At 41.4% G+C, this 18,256-nt stretch overlaps 1 protein-coding gene across 1 annotated transcript in view; it reads right to left on the bottom strand.

Moving 5' to 3' along the window:
- Positions 1 to 40: 40 nt before the first annotated feature.
- CLCC1 (chloride channel CLIC like 1) overlaps positions 41 to 18,256 on the bottom strand; it is a 39,363-nt gene continuing 21,147 nt past the window's right edge. Inside the window, exon 10 of the mRNA XM_053693820.1 lies at positions 41 to 390. Within this exon, the coding sequence (XP_053549795.1) occupies positions 175 to 390 (216 nt within the window). The 3' untranslated portion in view covers positions 41 to 174. The remainder of the gene's footprint in view (positions 391 to 18,256) is intronic.

The raw sequence follows: 18,256 nt of genomic DNA, 5'->3' as shown, positions 1-18,256 counted from the left end.
ACACAATGTAGTACATTTATATATAAAGAATATTTTCCCATTTTATTCCATAACATTTATTAAAATATACATCATATCCATATACAAAAATAATATTTATAGAATGGTTCTTAAAGTGCTTGAACATAAAAAATACACTTGTTCCCCTAACCGCCTACAGACTCAGGTTACCCATCAGGTGGCAGGTGATGAACTTACGTCTGTCACCTCTGGTGTGTTCTGCTCACTACTGCGAGGCTGAGAAGCTTTAGGACTTTCAGTACTTTGGGTATCTACGTTACATGTCTGCCCTTCAGACTCTTCCTCATTTGGACAATTCTTCTCTTGCGTCATTGTGTTTGGTTCTTCATTCAATTTCTCCTTTCTTTCCGTGATAATCGTTTGTGCAACCTAAACACAAAATGTATTAAATACAAAGCATTGCACCTAATGCAGCTATACAACATCTAACCCTGGGGGACGATTCTCTAAAGCTCTCTGGTCTGGCGAGATTCTATAAGATGCCCTTATCAGTATAATGAGGACCCTCAGCGATTTCTTTAAAGGCAATTTGTTTCTTTCGGTAAGGGGAGTTCACTCATTTTCTTTATGTGAAGGATAAAATCTAGTGCCCAGTAATAAAAAATAAATATATATATATATTATTGTAACTAGAAACACTGAATTTGGTGAGTTTATTTTCATGTTACTTATTTAGCACTGATACTTTTAGTTGTGGACTCTATTTTCAGAGCCCATATATACATATATGTTGCGTATTACAGCAGCTACAAGGATGGAAACACAAGGGTTTGGTGCTTATTTTGATATCACAAATCGAAAAAACGCTCCCTATCAATCAATTTACGTAATGATAGAGAGGATAATGATATAGAAAACAACACCAACCCAAGAGAACTATTTAAACGAATAGAAAAGCTAAGTAAGATATTAATTTTAAACTGGTGTGACATTGTGGGTCTGGAAACCTATTTAAAAGCAGGGATCATACCAAAAGATCTCACCCTTTCAAAAGTGCCTATTTTTAATAGCACAGATATAGCGCTGCTTACAGAGTGGGATTCCACTCTGGTAGATTGCTCAGTGCGTTTAATGAAAATTATTATTACATTTAGAGAACAAAACATAGAAAAGGTTACAGCAGAGTTAAAGAAACTTGAAATTTTTGTTTTCATTTATAAAGGAAATTCACAGTATGATAAACTTGGGAATTGGAAAAGAATAAGTATGGAAATAATGGCTCAAATTCCAGATATCTTGGGGAAATATACACACTCACAAGATAACTGGAGAGATTACCCACAGAGAAATATAAATAATTACAGAAATAATCAGTGGGAACATGAAAATGGAACGGATTACAGATTCAAAGAGTTTAGGGATTCAAACACAGATTTCAATCAAGATTGGGAAGATCAGGGCTCTCCAAGAATAGAGTAAGATCATAGAAATGGTAGAAGAGAAGGATTTCACACAAAACAAATTCAGAAATAACAACATTTTCTTAATTACAAATCATCTTAATTACTAATTGGATATTCACCTCCTGGTCAGGAGGAGGTGGCAAAGAGCACCACAGCAGAGCTGTTAAATAGCTCCTCCCACTCCAGTCATTCTCTTTGCCTACGTTAGTGATAGGAAGAGGTAAAGTGAGGTGTTAGATTATATTCTTCAATCAAGAGTTTATTATTTTAAAGTAGTGCCAGAGTGTGCTACTTTGTGCTAGGGTGTAGCCGTAGTCCATATCAGTCTCTTTAGTAGAGCCTTTGTGGTTTTAGAGCAATGGGAACTTGTGGGACATAATTCTCACTGCGCCTCCCATGTGTTTTGCTGCCCTGTATGCCTTAGTCTGAGGAAAAGGATTACTCAGCATGCCTTTTTTTCCACAGGTCAATAGGAGGGAGAGGACCTCTTACACCTGGACGCTGCCTTGCTGCCGGGCAGTAGATGAGGTAAGTGCTAACTTTTTTTCTGGGGATAAATAAATCTCAGAATAAGTTGGGGCACTTGGATTTCTATGTACAGACCTCATAGTTATAAGACTCCTTATAGGGGTTTCATGGATAGAATCTCCCAGCGTTCTAGGAGTTACTAGGGAAGTATGGATGCAGGCACTGAGGCTAATGGTGACTCTCCTCTCCTGGTGGTTCTCACTGTAGCCGACTGGGAGTTTGTATATGAGCTGTGATGCAGAGTGCGAGCTCAGTGTGTGGGGGATCCACTATTTTTATTTAACAGTTGAGGTACAGTGCTTCACTGTTAGTTTATTTCAGCGGACTAAGCAACTTCCTAAGCTGGGTCAGTTCAGTCAGTTATTCTCCCATAACAATGGCAATCGGGAAAGGACTATTGATACGCCCTTGGGGGCGGAGTTTGTGTGTATACTGTTATGCCGGGAGCAAGCTCAGTAATGCCGGGTGCAAGCTCAGGGTGATAAAGCTTCACTATTTTGTTAATACAGAAGCAGCTGCCTAAGACGGTGATAAGCTAAGAGACTGCCTAGTTTGTTTTCTCCCGATGGCTCAATTTATCTAAATAATAGTAACAACCGGGAGACGACTTTGAAACGCCCACGAGGGGCGGGGTTTGTATGGCGCCAATTTTATGGCGCACCCTTTTCTAGGCTTCCGGTTATCGGAAGGATCAGGGAAGTTTAGTCAGCTAGCATCTCTCTCTTAGTGTTAACGGTTACTGAGATTTTATGACAGTGTGTGCGCTAAAAGGACAGCGCTTCAGCCGAGTCATGTATTGAGCAGATGGGCTGACAGATACCTCAGCTAGGATAAGCTGAGATGTAGAGAGGGGTTTGCAACATTATCTGCCTCTTGTTTTTCTATTCAGCCATTCTACCATTTTAAATAAAGAAAACATAATTTATGTAAGAATTTACCTGATAAATTAATTTCTTTCATATTGGCAAGAGTCCATGAGCTAGTGACGTATGGGATATACAATCCTACCAGGAGGGGCAAAGTTTCCCAAACCTCAAAATGCCTATAAATACACCCCTCACCACAACCACAATTCAGTTTAACGAATAGACAAGTAGTGGGGTGATAAAGAAAGGAGTAAAAAGCATCAACAAAGGAATTTGGAAATAATTGTGCTTTATACAAAAAAATCATAACCACCATAAAAAAGGGTGGGCCTCATGGACTCTTGCCAATATGAAAGAAAACATAATTTATGTAAGAACTTACCTGATAAATTCATTTCTTTCATATTAGCAAGAGTCCATGAGCTAGTGACATATGGGATATCAATACCCAAGATGTGGAACTCCACGCAAGAGTCACTAGAGAGGGAGGGATAAAAATAAACAACAGCCATATTGAAGCTTCATTCTTAAAAGCCCATGAAGTGGAGACTGATTTAGTAGAATGAGTTGTAATTCTCTGAGGCGGGGCCTGACCCGACTCCAAATAAGCTTGATGGTTCAAACGCTTTAACCAAGAAGCCAAGGAAATAGCAGAAGCCTTCTGACCTTTCCTAGGGCCAGAAAATATAACAAATAGACTAGAAGTCTTCCTGAAATCTTTAGTAGCTTCAACATAATATTTCAAAGCTCTCACCACATCCAAAGAATGTAAGGATCTTTCCAAAGAATTCTTAGGATTAGGACACAAGGAAGGGACAACAATTTCTCTACTAATGTTAGAATTCACAACTTTAGGTAAAAATTTAAGTGAAGTCCTCAAAACCGCCTTTTCCTGATGAAAAATCAGAAAAGGAGATTCACAAGAAAGAGCAGATAGCTCAGAAACTCTTCTAGCAGAAGAGATGGCCAAAAGGAACAACACTTTCCAAGAAATTAGTTTAATGTCCAAAGAAAGCATAGGCTCAAATGGAGGAACCTGCAACGCCTTCAAAACCAAATTAAGACTCCAAGGAGGAGAAATTGATTTAATGACGGGCTTAATACGAACTAAAGCCTGTACAAAACAGCGAATATCAGGAAGTTTAGCAATCTTTCTGTGAAATAAAACAGAGCAGAGATTTGACCCTTCAAGGAACTTGCAGACAAACCCTTATCCAAACCACCCTGAAGAAACTGTAAAATTCTAGGGATTCTAAAAGAATGCTAAGAGAATTTATGAGAAGAACACCATGAAATGTAGGTCTTCCAAACTCGATAATAAATCTTTCTAGAGACAGATTTACGAGCTTGTAACATAGTATTAATCACTGAGTCAGAGAAACCTCTATGACTTAGTACTAAGCGTTCAATTTCCATACCTTCAAATTTAATGATTTGAGATCCTGATGGAAAAACGGACCTTGAGACAGTAGGTCCGGCCTTAACGGAAGTGGCCAAGGTTGGCAACTGGACATTCGAACAAGATCTGCATACCAAAAACTGTGAGGCCATGCTGGAGCCACCAGCAACACAAACGATTGTTCCATGATGATTTTGGAAATCACTCTTGGAAGAACTAGAGGCGGGAAAATGTAAGTAGGATGATAACACCAAGGAAGTGTCAGCGCATCCACTGCTTCCGCCTGAACATCCCTGTACCTGGACAGGTATCTGGGAAGTTTTTTGTTTAGATGAGAGGCCATGAGATCTATCTCTGGAAGACCCCACATCTGAACAATCTGAGAAAACACATCTGGATGGAGAGACCACTCCCCTGGATGTAAAGTCTGACGGCTGAGATAATCCGCCTCCCAATTGTCTACACCTTAGATATGCACCGCAGAGATTAGATAGGAGCTGGATTTCGCCCAAGCAAGTATCCGAGATAATTCTTTCATAGCTTGAGGACTGTGAGTCCCACCCTGATGATTGACATATGCCACAGTTGTGATATTGTCTGTCTGAAAGCAAATGAACGGTTCTCTCTTCAACAGAGGCCAAAACTTAAGAGCTCTGAAAATTTGCACGGAGTTCTAAAATATTGATTGGTAATCTCGCCTCTTGAGATTTCCAAACCCATTGTGCTGTCAGAGATCCCCAAACAGCTCCCCAACCTGAAAGACTTGCGTCTGTTCGGCCAACCTGGACTGTGATCACTACAAAGGAAGCCCCTTGAACTAAACGCTGGTGATTTAAACACCACGTCAGAGTGTCGAACACTGGGATTTAAGGATAGTAACTGTGATATCTTTGTATAATCCCTGCACCATTGATTCGGCATACAAAGCTGGAGAGGTCTCATGTGAAAATGAGCAAAAGGAATCGCGTCCGATGCTGCAGTCATGAGGCCTAAAACTTCCATGCACATAGCCACTGAAGGGAATGACTGAGACTGAAGGTGCCGACAGGCTGCAACCAATTTCAAACGTCTCTTGTCTGTTAGAGACAGAGTCATGGACACTGAATCTATCTGGAAACCTAAAAAGGCGACCATTGTCTGAGGAATCAAGAAACTCTTTGGTAAATTGATCCTCCAACCATGTTTTTGTAGAAACAACGCTAGTTGATTTGTGTAAGATTCTGCAGAACGTAAAGACTGAGCTAGTACCAAGTTATCGTCCAAATAAGGAAACACAGCAATACCCTGCTCTCTGATTACAGAGAGTAGGGCACCTAGAACCTTTGAAAAGATTCTTGGAGCTATTGCTAGGCCAAATGGAAGAGCAACAAATTGGTAATGCTTGTCTAGAAAAGAGAATCTCAGGAACTGATAATGTTCTGGATGAATCGGAATATGAAGGTATGCATCCTACAAGTCTATTGTGGACATATAATGTCCTTGCTGAACAAAAGGCAGAATAGTCCTTATAGTCACCATCTTGAAAGTTGGTACTCTTACATAACGATTCAAAAATTTCAGATCCAGAACTGGTTTGAATGAATTTTCCTTCTTTGGAACAATGAATAGATTTGAATAAAACCCCAGACCTTGTTCCCGAAAAGGAACCAGCGTGATTACCCCTGAAGACTCCAGGTCTGAAACACACTTCAGGAAAGCCTGAGCTTTTACTGGATTTGCTGGGATACGCGAGAGAAAAAAATCTCACAGGAGGTCTTACTCTGAATCCTATTCGATACCCTTGAGAGACAATGCTCTGAATCCATTGATTTTGGACAGAATTTATCCAAATATCCTTGAAAAGCCTTAATCTGCCCCCTACCATCTGAGCTGAAATGAGGGCCGCACCTTCATGCGGACTTAGGGGCTGACTTTGGTTTTTTAAAAGGCTTGGATTTATTCCAATTTGAGGAAGGCTTCCAATTGAAAACAGATTCCTTGGGGGAAGGATTAGATTTTTGTTTCTTATTTTGACAAAAGGAACGAAAACGGTTAGAAGCCTTAGATTTGCCCTTAGGTTTTTTATCCTGAGACAGAAAAACCCTCTTTCCTCCTCTAGTAACAGTTGAAATAATAGAATCCAACTGAGAACCAAATAAATTATTACCTTGGAAAGAAAGAGAAAATAATCTAGACTTAGATGTCATATCAGCATTCCAAGATTTAAAGTGAAGGTAAAGTTAAGTATATCTCACAATATACTAACACTTATCACCCAAATTGAATATGAGTTTCATTCATCAATTTTTGAAATTTTAATTATAAAGCAAGTTATTGCCGTTTTTAATCACAAGTTTTAGCTATTGAAATTCAACCCGTAAAATATTTTTTTTCCCCCTATGGTCACGTTTTATTGCAAGCCTATTGAAATGCTGGCCGTTAGGCGGCCGTCAAATAACGTCATCCGCCTCATATGGTATGCGCATGCGTTACTCATCTGTTGGACTTCATGCCCCAGAAGTCTGTGCGGTTGCCGAGCCTCTGAGCTGACCTCAGAAATACACGCTGACAGCTGCTCAACACTATGCCGAGGGCACGGAGAGGCAACAAGTGAATTAAAAATAAAAGTAGGATCTGCTGTGAGCTAAGGGGAAAGCGGCTAACAATTAAAAGTCCTGGGAATTTAGAGACAAGTGGCTGGGGATTTGTGAATGTGTTAACACATATGCACATGCGCAGTGTGAGGGATCCTCGTGAACGCACATTGTTGTTTCTCTATGCCATCGACACAGTAAAACAAGGAAATGGCTGTTGGGAGGAGTCAGGGACCAAACAGTAGGGAAAAATAAAATTTATTTATTATATATTTATATAATCCTTTGGGGAAAATTAGTTAGCGACTAAGTTATTTAGACTATGAGTAACTTATTAGAGTATACATATTTGTAAAACTTTACCTTCACTTTAAGCCATAAAGCTCTTTTCTAGCTAAAATAGCTAAAGACATGGATCTAACATCAATTTTGATAATATCAAAAATGGCATCACAAATAAAATGATTAGCATGTTGCAGTAAGCGAACAATGCTAGATATGTCAGAATCCAATTCTTGTTGCGCTAAATTCTCCAACCAAAAAGTTGATGCAGCCGCAACATCAGCCAAAGAAATTGCAGGCCTGAGAAGATGACCTGAATATAAATAGGCTTTCCTTAGATAGGATTCAAGTTTCCTATCTAAAGGATCTTTAAAAGAAGTACTATCTTCCATAGGAATAGTGGTACGTTTAGCAAGAGTAGAAATAGCCCCATCAACTTTGGGGATCTTTTCCCAAAACTCTATAGAAATTGCTGGTAAAGGATACAATTTTTTAAACCTTGAAGAAGGAATAAAAGGAGTACCTGGCTTATTCCATTCCTTAGGAATCCTATCAGAAATAGCATCAGGAATAGGAAAAACCTCTGGAGTAACCACAGGAGGTTTAAAAACAGCATTTAAACATTTACTAGTCTTAATGTCAAGAGGACTAGCTTCCTCAATATCCAAAGTAATTAACACTTCTTTTAACAAAGAATAAATATACTCTATTTTAAACAAATAAGTAGATTTGTCAGTGTCAATATCTGAGGAAGGATCTTCTGAATCAGATAGATCCTCATCAGAGGAGGATAAATCATTATGTTGTCGGTCATTTGAAATTTCATCAACTTTATGAGAAGTTTTAAAATACCTTTTACGCTTATTAGAAGGAGGAAATGCAGACAAAGCCTTCTGAATAGAATCAGTAACAAATTCTTTAAAATTCATAGGTATATCATGTACATTCGAAGTTGAAGGAACTGCAACTGGCAATGTACTTTTACTGATGGATACATTCTCTGCATGTAAAAGTTTATCATGACAACTATTACAAATGACATTCGGAGATATAATTTTCACAATCTTACAACAAATGCACTTAGCTTTGGTAGAACCGATGTCAGGCAGCAAAGTTCCAACAGATACTTCTGAGGCAGGATCAGATTGAGATATCTTGCAAAATGTAAAAGAATAAAACAACATATAAAGCAAAATTATCAATTTCCTTATATGACAGTTTCAGGAATGGGGAAAAAATGCAAACAGCATAGCCCTCTGACATAGAAAAAGGCAAGAGGCAAATAGCAATGGGGAATAAAACGAATTAAATATTTGGCGCCAAGTATGACGCACAACGTAAGTGAAACTTTTTTTGGCGCCAACAATATCCGGAAATGACACACTTGCGTCACACACTTGCGCACCCGGGGGCCTAATGCTGTCCACAATTTGTAAGAAAAAAGTAGTCAATTTAAAAAAAAAAAAAAAACCCAAGTAAGAAAAAACATAATTTATGCTTACCTGATAAATTTATTTCTCTTGTAGTGTATCCAGTCCACGGATCATCCATTACTTGTGGGATATTCTCCTTCCCAATAGGAAGTTGCAAGAGGATCACCCACAGCAGAGCTGCTATATAGCTCCTCCCCTAACTGTCATAGCCAGTCATTCGACCGAAAACAAACAGAGAAAGGAGAAACCATAGGGTGCAGTGGTGACTGTAGTTTAATTAAAATTTAGACCTGCCTTAAAAGGACAGGGCGGGCCGTGGACTGGATACACTACAAGAGAAATAAATTTATCAGGTAAGCATAAATTATGTTTTCTCTTGTTAAGTGTATCCAGTCCACGGATCATCCATTACTTGTGGGATACCAATACCAAAGCTAAAGTACACGGATGATGGGAGGGACAAGGCAGGATTAAGCGTAAGGAACTACGCAAAAGTATCAAATTTGTAAAATTTTGAAAAAGTGTGAAGCAAAGACCAAGTCGCAGCCTTGCAAATCTGTTCAACAGAGGCCTCATTTTTGAAGGCCTAGGTGGAAGCCACAGCTCTAGTAGAATGAGCTGTAATCCTTTCAGGGGGCTACTGTCCAGCAGTCTCATAGGCTAGGCTTATTACGCTCCGAAGCCAAAAGGAAAGAGGTTGCCGAAGCTTTTTGACCTCTCCTCTGTCCAGAGTAAACGACAAACAGGAAAGATGTTTGACGAAAATCCTTAGTAGCTTGTAAGTAAAACTTCAAGGCACGGACTACGTCCAGATTATGTAAAAGACGTTCCTTCTTTGAAGAAGGATTAGGGCACAACGATGGAACAACAATCTCTTGATTGATATTCTTGTTAGAAACCACCTTAGGTAAAAACCCAGGTTTGGTGCGCAGAACTACCTTATCTGCATGAAAAATCAGATAGGGAGAATCACATTGTAAGGCAGATAGCTCAGAGACTCTCCGAGCCGAGGAAATAGCCATCAAAAACAGAACTTTCCAAGATAAAAGTTTAATATCAATGGAATGAAGGGGTTCAAACGGAACTCCTTGAAGAACCTTAAGAACCAAGTTTAAGCTCCACGGGGGAGCAACAGGTTTAAACACAGGCTTAAATCTAACCAAAGCCTGGCAAAATGCCTGGACGTCTGGAACCTCTGCCAGACGCTTGTGCAAAAGAATAGACAGAGCAGAAATCTGTCCCTTTAAGGAACTAGCTGATAATCCTTTGTCCAAGCCCTCTTGGAGAAAAGACAATATTCTAGGAATCCTAACTTTACTCCATGATTAAGTCTTGGATTCACACCAATAAAGATATTTACTCCATATCTTGTGGTAGATTTTCCTGGTAACAGGCTTTCGTGCCTGTATTAAAGTATCAATGACTGACTCGGAGAAGCCACGCTTTGATAGAATCAAGCGTTCAATCTCCATGCAGTCAGTCTCAGAGAAATTCGATTTGGATGATTGAAAGGACCTTGTATCAGAAGGTCCTGTCTTAGAGGCAGAGTCCATGGTGGAAAGGATGACATGTCCACTAGGTCTGCATACCAATTCCTGCGTGGCCACGCAGGTGCTATCAGAATCACTGATGCTCTCTCCTGTTTGATTTTGGCAATCAGTCAAGGGAGCAGAGGAAACGGTGGAAACACATAAGCCAGGTTGAAGAACCAAGGCGCTGCTAGCGCATCTATCAGCGTCGCTTCTGGGTCCCTGGACCTGGATCCGTAACAAGGAAGCTTGGCGTTCTGGCGAGACGCCATGAGATCCAACTCTGGTTTGCCCCAACGATGAATCAACTGAGCAAACACCTCCGGATGGAGTTCCCACTCCCCCGGATGGAAAGTCTGACGACTTAGAAAATCCGCCTCCCAGTTCACCACGCCTGGGATATGGATTGCTGACAGGTGGTAAGAGTGGTACTCTGCCCAGCGAATTATTTTTGAGACTTCTAACATCGCTAGGGAACTCCTGGTTCCCCCTTGATGGTTGATGTAAGCCACAGTCGTGATGTTGTCCGACTGAAATCTGATGAACCTCAGTGTTGCTAACTGAGGCCAAGCCAGAAGAGCATTGAATATCGCTCTTAACTCCAGAATATTTATTGGAAGGAGTTTCTCCTCCTGAGTCCACGATCCCTGTGCCTTCAGGGAATTCCAGACTGCACCCCAACCTAGAAGGCTGGCATCTGTTGTTACAATTGTCCAATCTGGCCTGCGAAAGGTCATACCCTTGGACAGGTGTACCCAAGATAACCACCAGAGAAGAGAATCTCTGGTCTCTTGATCCAGATTTAGCAGAGGGGACAAATCTGTGTAATCCCCATTCCACTGACTCAGCATGCATAATTGCAGCGGTCTGAGATGAAGGCGCGCAAATGGCACTATGTCCATTGCCGCTACCATTAAGCCGATTACCTCCATACACTGAGCTACCGAAGGGCGCGGAATGGAGTGAAGAACACGGCAAGCATTTAGAAGTTTTGATAACCTGGACTCCGTCAGGTAAATTTTCATTTCTACAGAATCTATAAGAGTCCCTAAGAAGGAGACTCTTGTGAGTGGGGATAGAGAACTCTTTCCCTCGTTCACTTTCCACCCGTGGGACCTCAGAAATGCCAGAACTATCTCTGTATGAGACTTGGCAACTTGAAAGCTTGACGCCTGTATCAGGATGTCGTCTACAGGGAGTGCAGAATTATTAGGCAAGTTGCATTTTTGAGGATTAATTTTATTATTGAACAACAACCATGTTCTCAATGAACCCAAAAAACTCATTAATATCAAAGCTGAATAGTTTTGGAAGTAGTTTTTAGTTTGTTTTTAGTTATAGCTTTTTTAGGGGGATATCTGTGTGTGCAGGTGACTATTACTGTGCATAATTATTAGGCAACTTAACAAAAAACAAATATATACCCATTTCAATTATTTATTTTTACCAGTGAAACCAATATAACATCTCAACATTCACAAATATACATTTCTGACATTCAAAAAAACAAATCAGTGACCAATATAGCCACCTTTCTTTGCAAGGACACTCAAAAGCCTGCCATCCATGGATTCTGTCAGTGTTTTGATCTGTTCACCATCAACATTGCGTGCAGCAGCAACCACAGCCTCCCAGACACTGTTCAGAGAGGTGTACTGTTTTCCCTCCTTGTAAATCTCACATTTGATGATGGACCACATGTTCTCAATGGGGTTCAGATCAGGTGAACAAGGAGGCCATGTCATTAGATTTTCTTCTTTTATACCCTTTCTTGCCAGCCACGCTGTGGAGTACTTGGACGCGTGTGATGGAGCATTGTCCTGCATGAAAATCATGTTTTTCTTGAAGGATGCAGACTTCTTCCTGTACCACTGCTTGAAGAAGGTGTCTTCCAGAAACTGGCAGTAGGACTGGGAGTTGAGCTTGACTCCATCCTCAACCCGAAAAGGCCCCACAAGCTCATCTTTGATGATACCAGCCCAAACCAGTACTCCACCTCCACCTTGCTGGCGTCTGAGTCGGACTGGAGCTCTCTGCCCTTTACCAATCCAGCCACGGGCCCATCCATCTGGCCCATCAAAACTCACTCTCATTTCATCAGTCCATAATACCTTAGAAAAATCAGTCTTGAGATATTTCTTGGCCCAGTCTTGACGTTTCAGCTTGTGTGTCTTGTTCAGTGGTGGTCGTCTTTCAGCCTTTCTTACCTTGGCCATGTCTCTGAGTATTGCACACCTTGTGCTTTTGGGCACTCCAGTGATGTTGCAGCTCTGAAATATGGCCAAACTGGTGGCAAGTGGCATCTTGGCAGCTGCACGCTTGACTTTTCTCAGTTCATGGGCAGTTATTTTGCGCCTTGGTTTTTCCACACGCTTCTTGCGACCCTGTTGACTATTTTGAATGAAACGCTTGATTGTTCGATGATCACGCTTCAGAAGCTTTGCAATTTTAAGAGTGCTGCATCCCTCTGCAAGATATCTCACTATTTTTGACTTTTCTGAGCCTGTCAAGTCCTTCTTTTGAACTATTTTGCCAAAGGAAAGGAAGTTGCCTAATAACTATGCACACCTGATATAGGGTGTTGATGTCATTAGACCACACCCCTTCTCATTACAGAGATGCACATCACCTAATATGCTTAATTGGTAGTAGGCTTTCGAGCCTATACAGCTTGGAGTAAGACAACATGCATAAAGAGGATGATGTGGTCAAAATACTCATTTGCCTAATAATTCTGCACTCCCTGTAGATACGGAGCCACCACTATGCCTCGCGGTCTTAGAACCGCCAGAAGTGAGCCCAGAACCTTTGTAAAGATTCTCGGGGCTGTAGCCAACCCGAAGGGAAGAGCTACAAATTGGTAATGCCTGTCTAGAAAGGCAAACCTTAGAAACCGATGATGATCTTTGTGAATCGGTATGTGAAGGTAGGCATCCTTTAAGTTCACTGTGGTCATGTACTGACCTTCTTGGATCATGGGTAGGATGGTCCGAATAGTTTCCATTTTGAAAGATGGAACTCTGAGGAATTTGTTTAAGATCTTTAGATCCAAAATTGGTCTGAAGGTTCCCTCTTTTTTGGGAACCACAAACAGATTTGAATAAAAACCCTGTCCTTGTTCCGTCCGCGGAACTGGATGGATCACTCCCATAACTAGGAGGTCTTGCACACAGCGTAGGAATGCCTCTTTCTTTATCTGATTTGCAGATAGCCTTGAAAGATGAAATCTCCCTTGTGGAGGGGAAGCTTTGAAGTCCAGAAGATATCCCTGAGATATGATCTCCAACGCCCAGGGATCCTGAACATCTCTTGCCCACGCCTGGGCGAAGAGAGAAAGTCTGCCCCCTACTAGATCCGTCGCCGGATAGGGGGCCGTTCCTTCATGCTGTCTTAGAGGCAGCAGCAGGCTTTCTGGCCTGCTTGCCTTTGTTCCAGGACTGGTTAGGTTTCCCGGCCTGCTTAGATTGAGCAAAAGTTCCCTCTTGTTTTGAAGCGGAGGAAGTTGATGCTGCACCTGCCTTGAAATTTCGAAAGGCACGAAAATTAGACTGTTTGGCCTTTGCTTTGGCCCTGTCCTGAGGAAGGGTGTGACCCTTACCTCCAGTAATGTCAGCAATAATTTCCTTCAAACCAGGCCCGAATAAGGTCTGCCCCTTGAAAGGAATGTTGAGTAATTTAGAGTTTGAAGTCACGTCAGCTGACCAGGATTTAAGCCATAGCGCCCTACGCGCTTGGATGGCGAATCTGGAATTCTTAGCCGTTAGTTTAGTCAAATGAACAATGGCATCAGAAACAAATGAGTTAGCTAGCTTAAGTGTTCTAAGCTTGTCAATAATTTCAGTCAATGGAGCTGTATGGATGGCCTCTTCCAGGGCCTCAAACCAGAATGCCGACGCGGCCGTGACAGGCGCAATGCATGCAAGGGGCTGTAAAATAAAACCTTGTTGAATAAACATTTTCTTAAGGTAACCCTCCAATTTTTTATCCATTGGATCTGAAAAAGCACAACTGTCCTCAACTGGGATAGAAGTACGCTTTGCTAAAGTAGAAACTGCTCCCTCCACCTTAGGGACCGTCTGCCATAAGTCCCGTGTAGTGGCGTCTATTGGAAACATTTTTCTAAATATAGGAGGTGGGGAAAAAGGCACCCCTGGTCTATCCCACTCCTTGCTAATAATTTCTGTAAGCCTTTTAGGTATAGGAAAAACATCAGTACACACCGGTACGGCATAGTATTTATCCAGCCTACACAATTTCTCTGGTACTGCAACTGTGTTACAGTCATTCAGAGCAGCTAATACCTCCCCAAGCAACACACGGAGGTTCTCAAGCTTAAATTTAAAAATTAGAAATCTCTGAATCAGGTTTCCCCGAATCAGAGATGTCACCCACAGACTGAAGCTCTCCGTCCTCATGATCTGCATATTGTGACGCAGTATCAGACATGGCCCTTACAGCATCTGCGCGCTCTGTATTTCTCCTAACCCCAGAGCAATCGCGCTTGCCTCTTAATTCAGGCAACCTGGATAATACCTCTGACAGGGTATTATTCATGATTGCAGCCATGTCCTGCAAGGTAATCGCTATGGGCGTCCCTGATGTAATTGGCGCCATATTAGCGTGCATCCCCTGAGCGGAGGCGAAGGGTCTGACATGTGGGGAGAGTTAGTCGGCATAACTTCCCCCTCGTCAGAATCTTCTGGTGATATTTCTTTTATAGTTAAAGACTGATCTTTACTGTTTAAGGTGAAATCAATACATTTAGTACACATTCTCCTATGGGGCTCCACCATGGCTTTCAAGCATAATGAACAAGTAGTTTCCTCTGTGTCAGACATGTTTAAACAGACTAGCAATGAGACTAGCAAGCTTGGAAAACACTTTAAACAAGTTTACAAGCAATATAAAAAACGTTACTGCACCTTTAAGAAACACAAATTTTGTCAAAATTTGAAATAACAGTGAAAAAAGGCAGTTACACTAACAAAATTTTTACAGTGTATGTAACAAGTTAGCAGAGCATTGCACCCACTTGCAAATGGATGATTAACCCCGTAATACCCAAAACTGAATAATAAAAGACAAAAACGTTTTTTCTTTTTCAAACAGTCACAACAACTGCCACAGCTCTACTGTGGCTTTTTACCTCCCTCAAAAACGACTTTGAAGCCTTTTGAGCCCTCCAGAGATGTCCTGGATCATGCAGAGGGAAGCTGAATGTCTCTGTCAGTATTTTTTTATCTGCACAGAAAAGCACTAAAAAAGGCCCCTCCCACTCATATTACAACAGTGGAAAGCCTAAGGAAACTGTTACTAGGCAAAATTCAAGCCAGCCATGTGGAAAAAACTAGGCCCCAATAAGTTTTATCACCAAATACATATAAAAATGATTAAACATGCCAGCAAACGTTTTATATTACATTTTTATAAGAGTATGTATCTCTATTAATAAGCCTGATACCAGTCGCTATAACTGCATTTAAGGCTTTACTTACATTAGTTCGGTATCAGCAGCATTTTCTAGCAAATTCCATCCCTAGAAAAATATTAACTGCACATACCTTATTGCAGGAAAACCTGCACGCCATTCCCTCTCTGAAGTTACCTCACTCCTCAGAATATGTGAGAACAGCCATGGATCTTAGTTACTTCTGCTAAGATCTTAGAAAACGCAGGCAGATTCTTCTTCTAAATACTGCCTGAGATAAACAGTACACTCCGGCACCATTTAAAAATAACAAACTTTTGATTGAAGAATAAACTAAGTATAAAACACCACACTCCTCTTACGACCTCCATCTTGGTTGAGGCTTGCAAGAGAATGACTGGATATGACAGTTAGGGGAGGAGCTATATAGCAGCTCTGCTGTGGGTGATCCTCTTGCAACTTCCTGTTGGGAAGGAGAATATCCCACAAGTAATGGATGATTCGTGGACTGGATACACTTAACAAGAGAAAATATTTCTTAATATGTTTATTTCCCAAATATGAAACTGACAGTCTGCACAAGGAAATGCATGAACCTGACTCATGGCAAATATAAGTACAATACATATATTTAGAACTTTTTATAAATGCATAAAGTGCCAGACCATAGCTGGGGTGTCTTTAAGTAATAAAAAAACATACTTACCAAAAAAGACACCCATCCACATATAGCAGATAGCCAAACCAGTACTGAAACAGTTATCAGTAGAGGTAATGGTATATGAGAGTATATCGTCGATCTGAAAAGGGAGGTAGGAGATGAATCTCTACGACCGATAACAGAGAACCTATGAAATAGACCCCCGTTAGGAAAATCATTGCATTCAATAGCTGATACTCTCTTCACGTCCCTCTGACATTCGCTGTACTCTGAGAGGAATCGGGCTTCAAAAAACCTGAGAAGCGCATGTCAACGTAGAAATCTTAGCACAAACTTACTTCACCACCTCCATAGGAGGCAAAGTTTGTAAAACTGAATTGTGGGTGTGGTGAGGGGTGTATTTGTAGGCAAGTTGAGGTTTGGGAAACTTTGCCCCTCCTGGTAGGATTGTATATCCCATACGTCACTAGCTCATGGACTCTTGCCAATTACATGATAGAAAGAATCTTTCCCTTAAATGGGAGGGAAAGAAGCCTTGACTTTGAAGTCATGTCCGTAGACCAGGACTTCAGCCAGAGTGCCCTACGGGCTAGAACAGAAAAACCTGAAGGTTTGGCAGGCGATTAATCTGCATATTTGAATCACAAATAAAAGAATTAGCCACCCTTAAGGCCTTAATTCTTTCTTGGATCACATCGAGGGGACCATCCACCTCGATCAACTAAGATAAGGAGTCACACCAGTAGGTAGCCGCTCCAGAAACCACAGCAACAGCTGCTGCCGGTTGAAAAAAATATCCCATATGTTGAAACATCTTTCTTAACAGCGTTTCTATCTTCTTATCCATGGGCTCTTTAAATGACAAACTATTCTCAAGCGGGATAGTAGTGCGTTTAGCCAGCGTGGAGATATCTCCATCCACCTTGGGGATAGAACCCCACAACTCCAATTGAGAGTCCGAAACCAGGAATCATTTTTTAAAGGAAGAAGGGGAAAATGACAAACCAAGTCTTTCCCATTCATTCTTAATAATGCCATCTTTACGGGAACCAGGAAAGTCTGTGGTACAACCCTGTCCTCGTTGACCTTATCTAACTTAGGGATAGAATACAAGGTTCCTCATGCAATTTAGGTTCCAGAACCTCTAAAGTAGCCAAAACTTCCTTTAGCAATCCTAAATCTAATGTCTGGTTCCTCGGCAGCTGGAGGCTTAGAGGCAGCAGATTCCGACTCAGAAAGAGCATCCTCTGAAGTATCGAAGACGTCTTCATCAACGGATAATATTGTATCAGATAAATCCAATAACCTAGTAGATGACCCCTGGGAAGGATAGCAATATTTGACCTTTCGCTTGCGCTTAGCACGGCGAGGTAAAGCACTGAAGGCCGCAGACACTGCCGCTTGTAACTGTTCAGTGAAGTCTGGCAGTAAAAGAGCCCCTCCAGATTGAGGATGAGGAGTGCTATGGGAAGCTGCATGTGTAATATGAGATGACTATAGGGTGTGCACCTCACGGGACGGAGACTCCTCAGAGGTGGACGGCTCAGTGGTACTAAACATATTGACTTTCCTTGACAGGATTACCTTATCAAGGCATGTGGAACATAATTGAGCAGGCGGGTATACCAAGGCCTCCTCACAATATAGACAGGTATTAGACTTCGGTAAAGAGGGAGTACCCTCTAATGTATCAGAGTCCTCCATAGCTTGCATTTATAAAACGGACTATAGAAAACAATATAAAATGGCACCTTTATACCCCCAATGGCTGGGGCACTCACCACCTCCTATGACCCAGGCCAAACAGAGAAGCTGCTTCGTCTCCGTAAACCGAATGGTGAGGAACAAGCAAATCAGAGTGACCACACCCGGTCATGTGAAGCACCATGCAGGAACGCCCCTGCTATAGGAAAAAGCCGCCAAGCCTAACAGGCTGCGCAGCTTAGCCAAGAATGAAAGTAAAAGCTGTACGTTCCACAACTGCCTGAGCCTCATCTCACATATGTCTTAGCATAATCATAGTAAAACAATTTATGAGACAAATCCCCCCCTGTTCAATAATCCCCTTCCGGAGATATTAACCCTTGATTCCATACAGATAAAAGGAGCCACACTGTGACCCTGTCTTCTTGC

Source organism: Bombina bombina, chromosome 10, assembly GCF_027579735.1.
Source record: "Bombina bombina isolate aBomBom1 chromosome 10, aBomBom1.pri, whole genome shotgun sequence".
Taxonomy (NCBI): Eukaryota; Metazoa; Chordata; class Amphibia; order Anura; family Bombinatoridae; genus Bombina; species Bombina bombina.
Note: the sequence above shows the minus strand (reverse complement) of the source record. Positions and strands in the feature narration are given on the sequence as shown.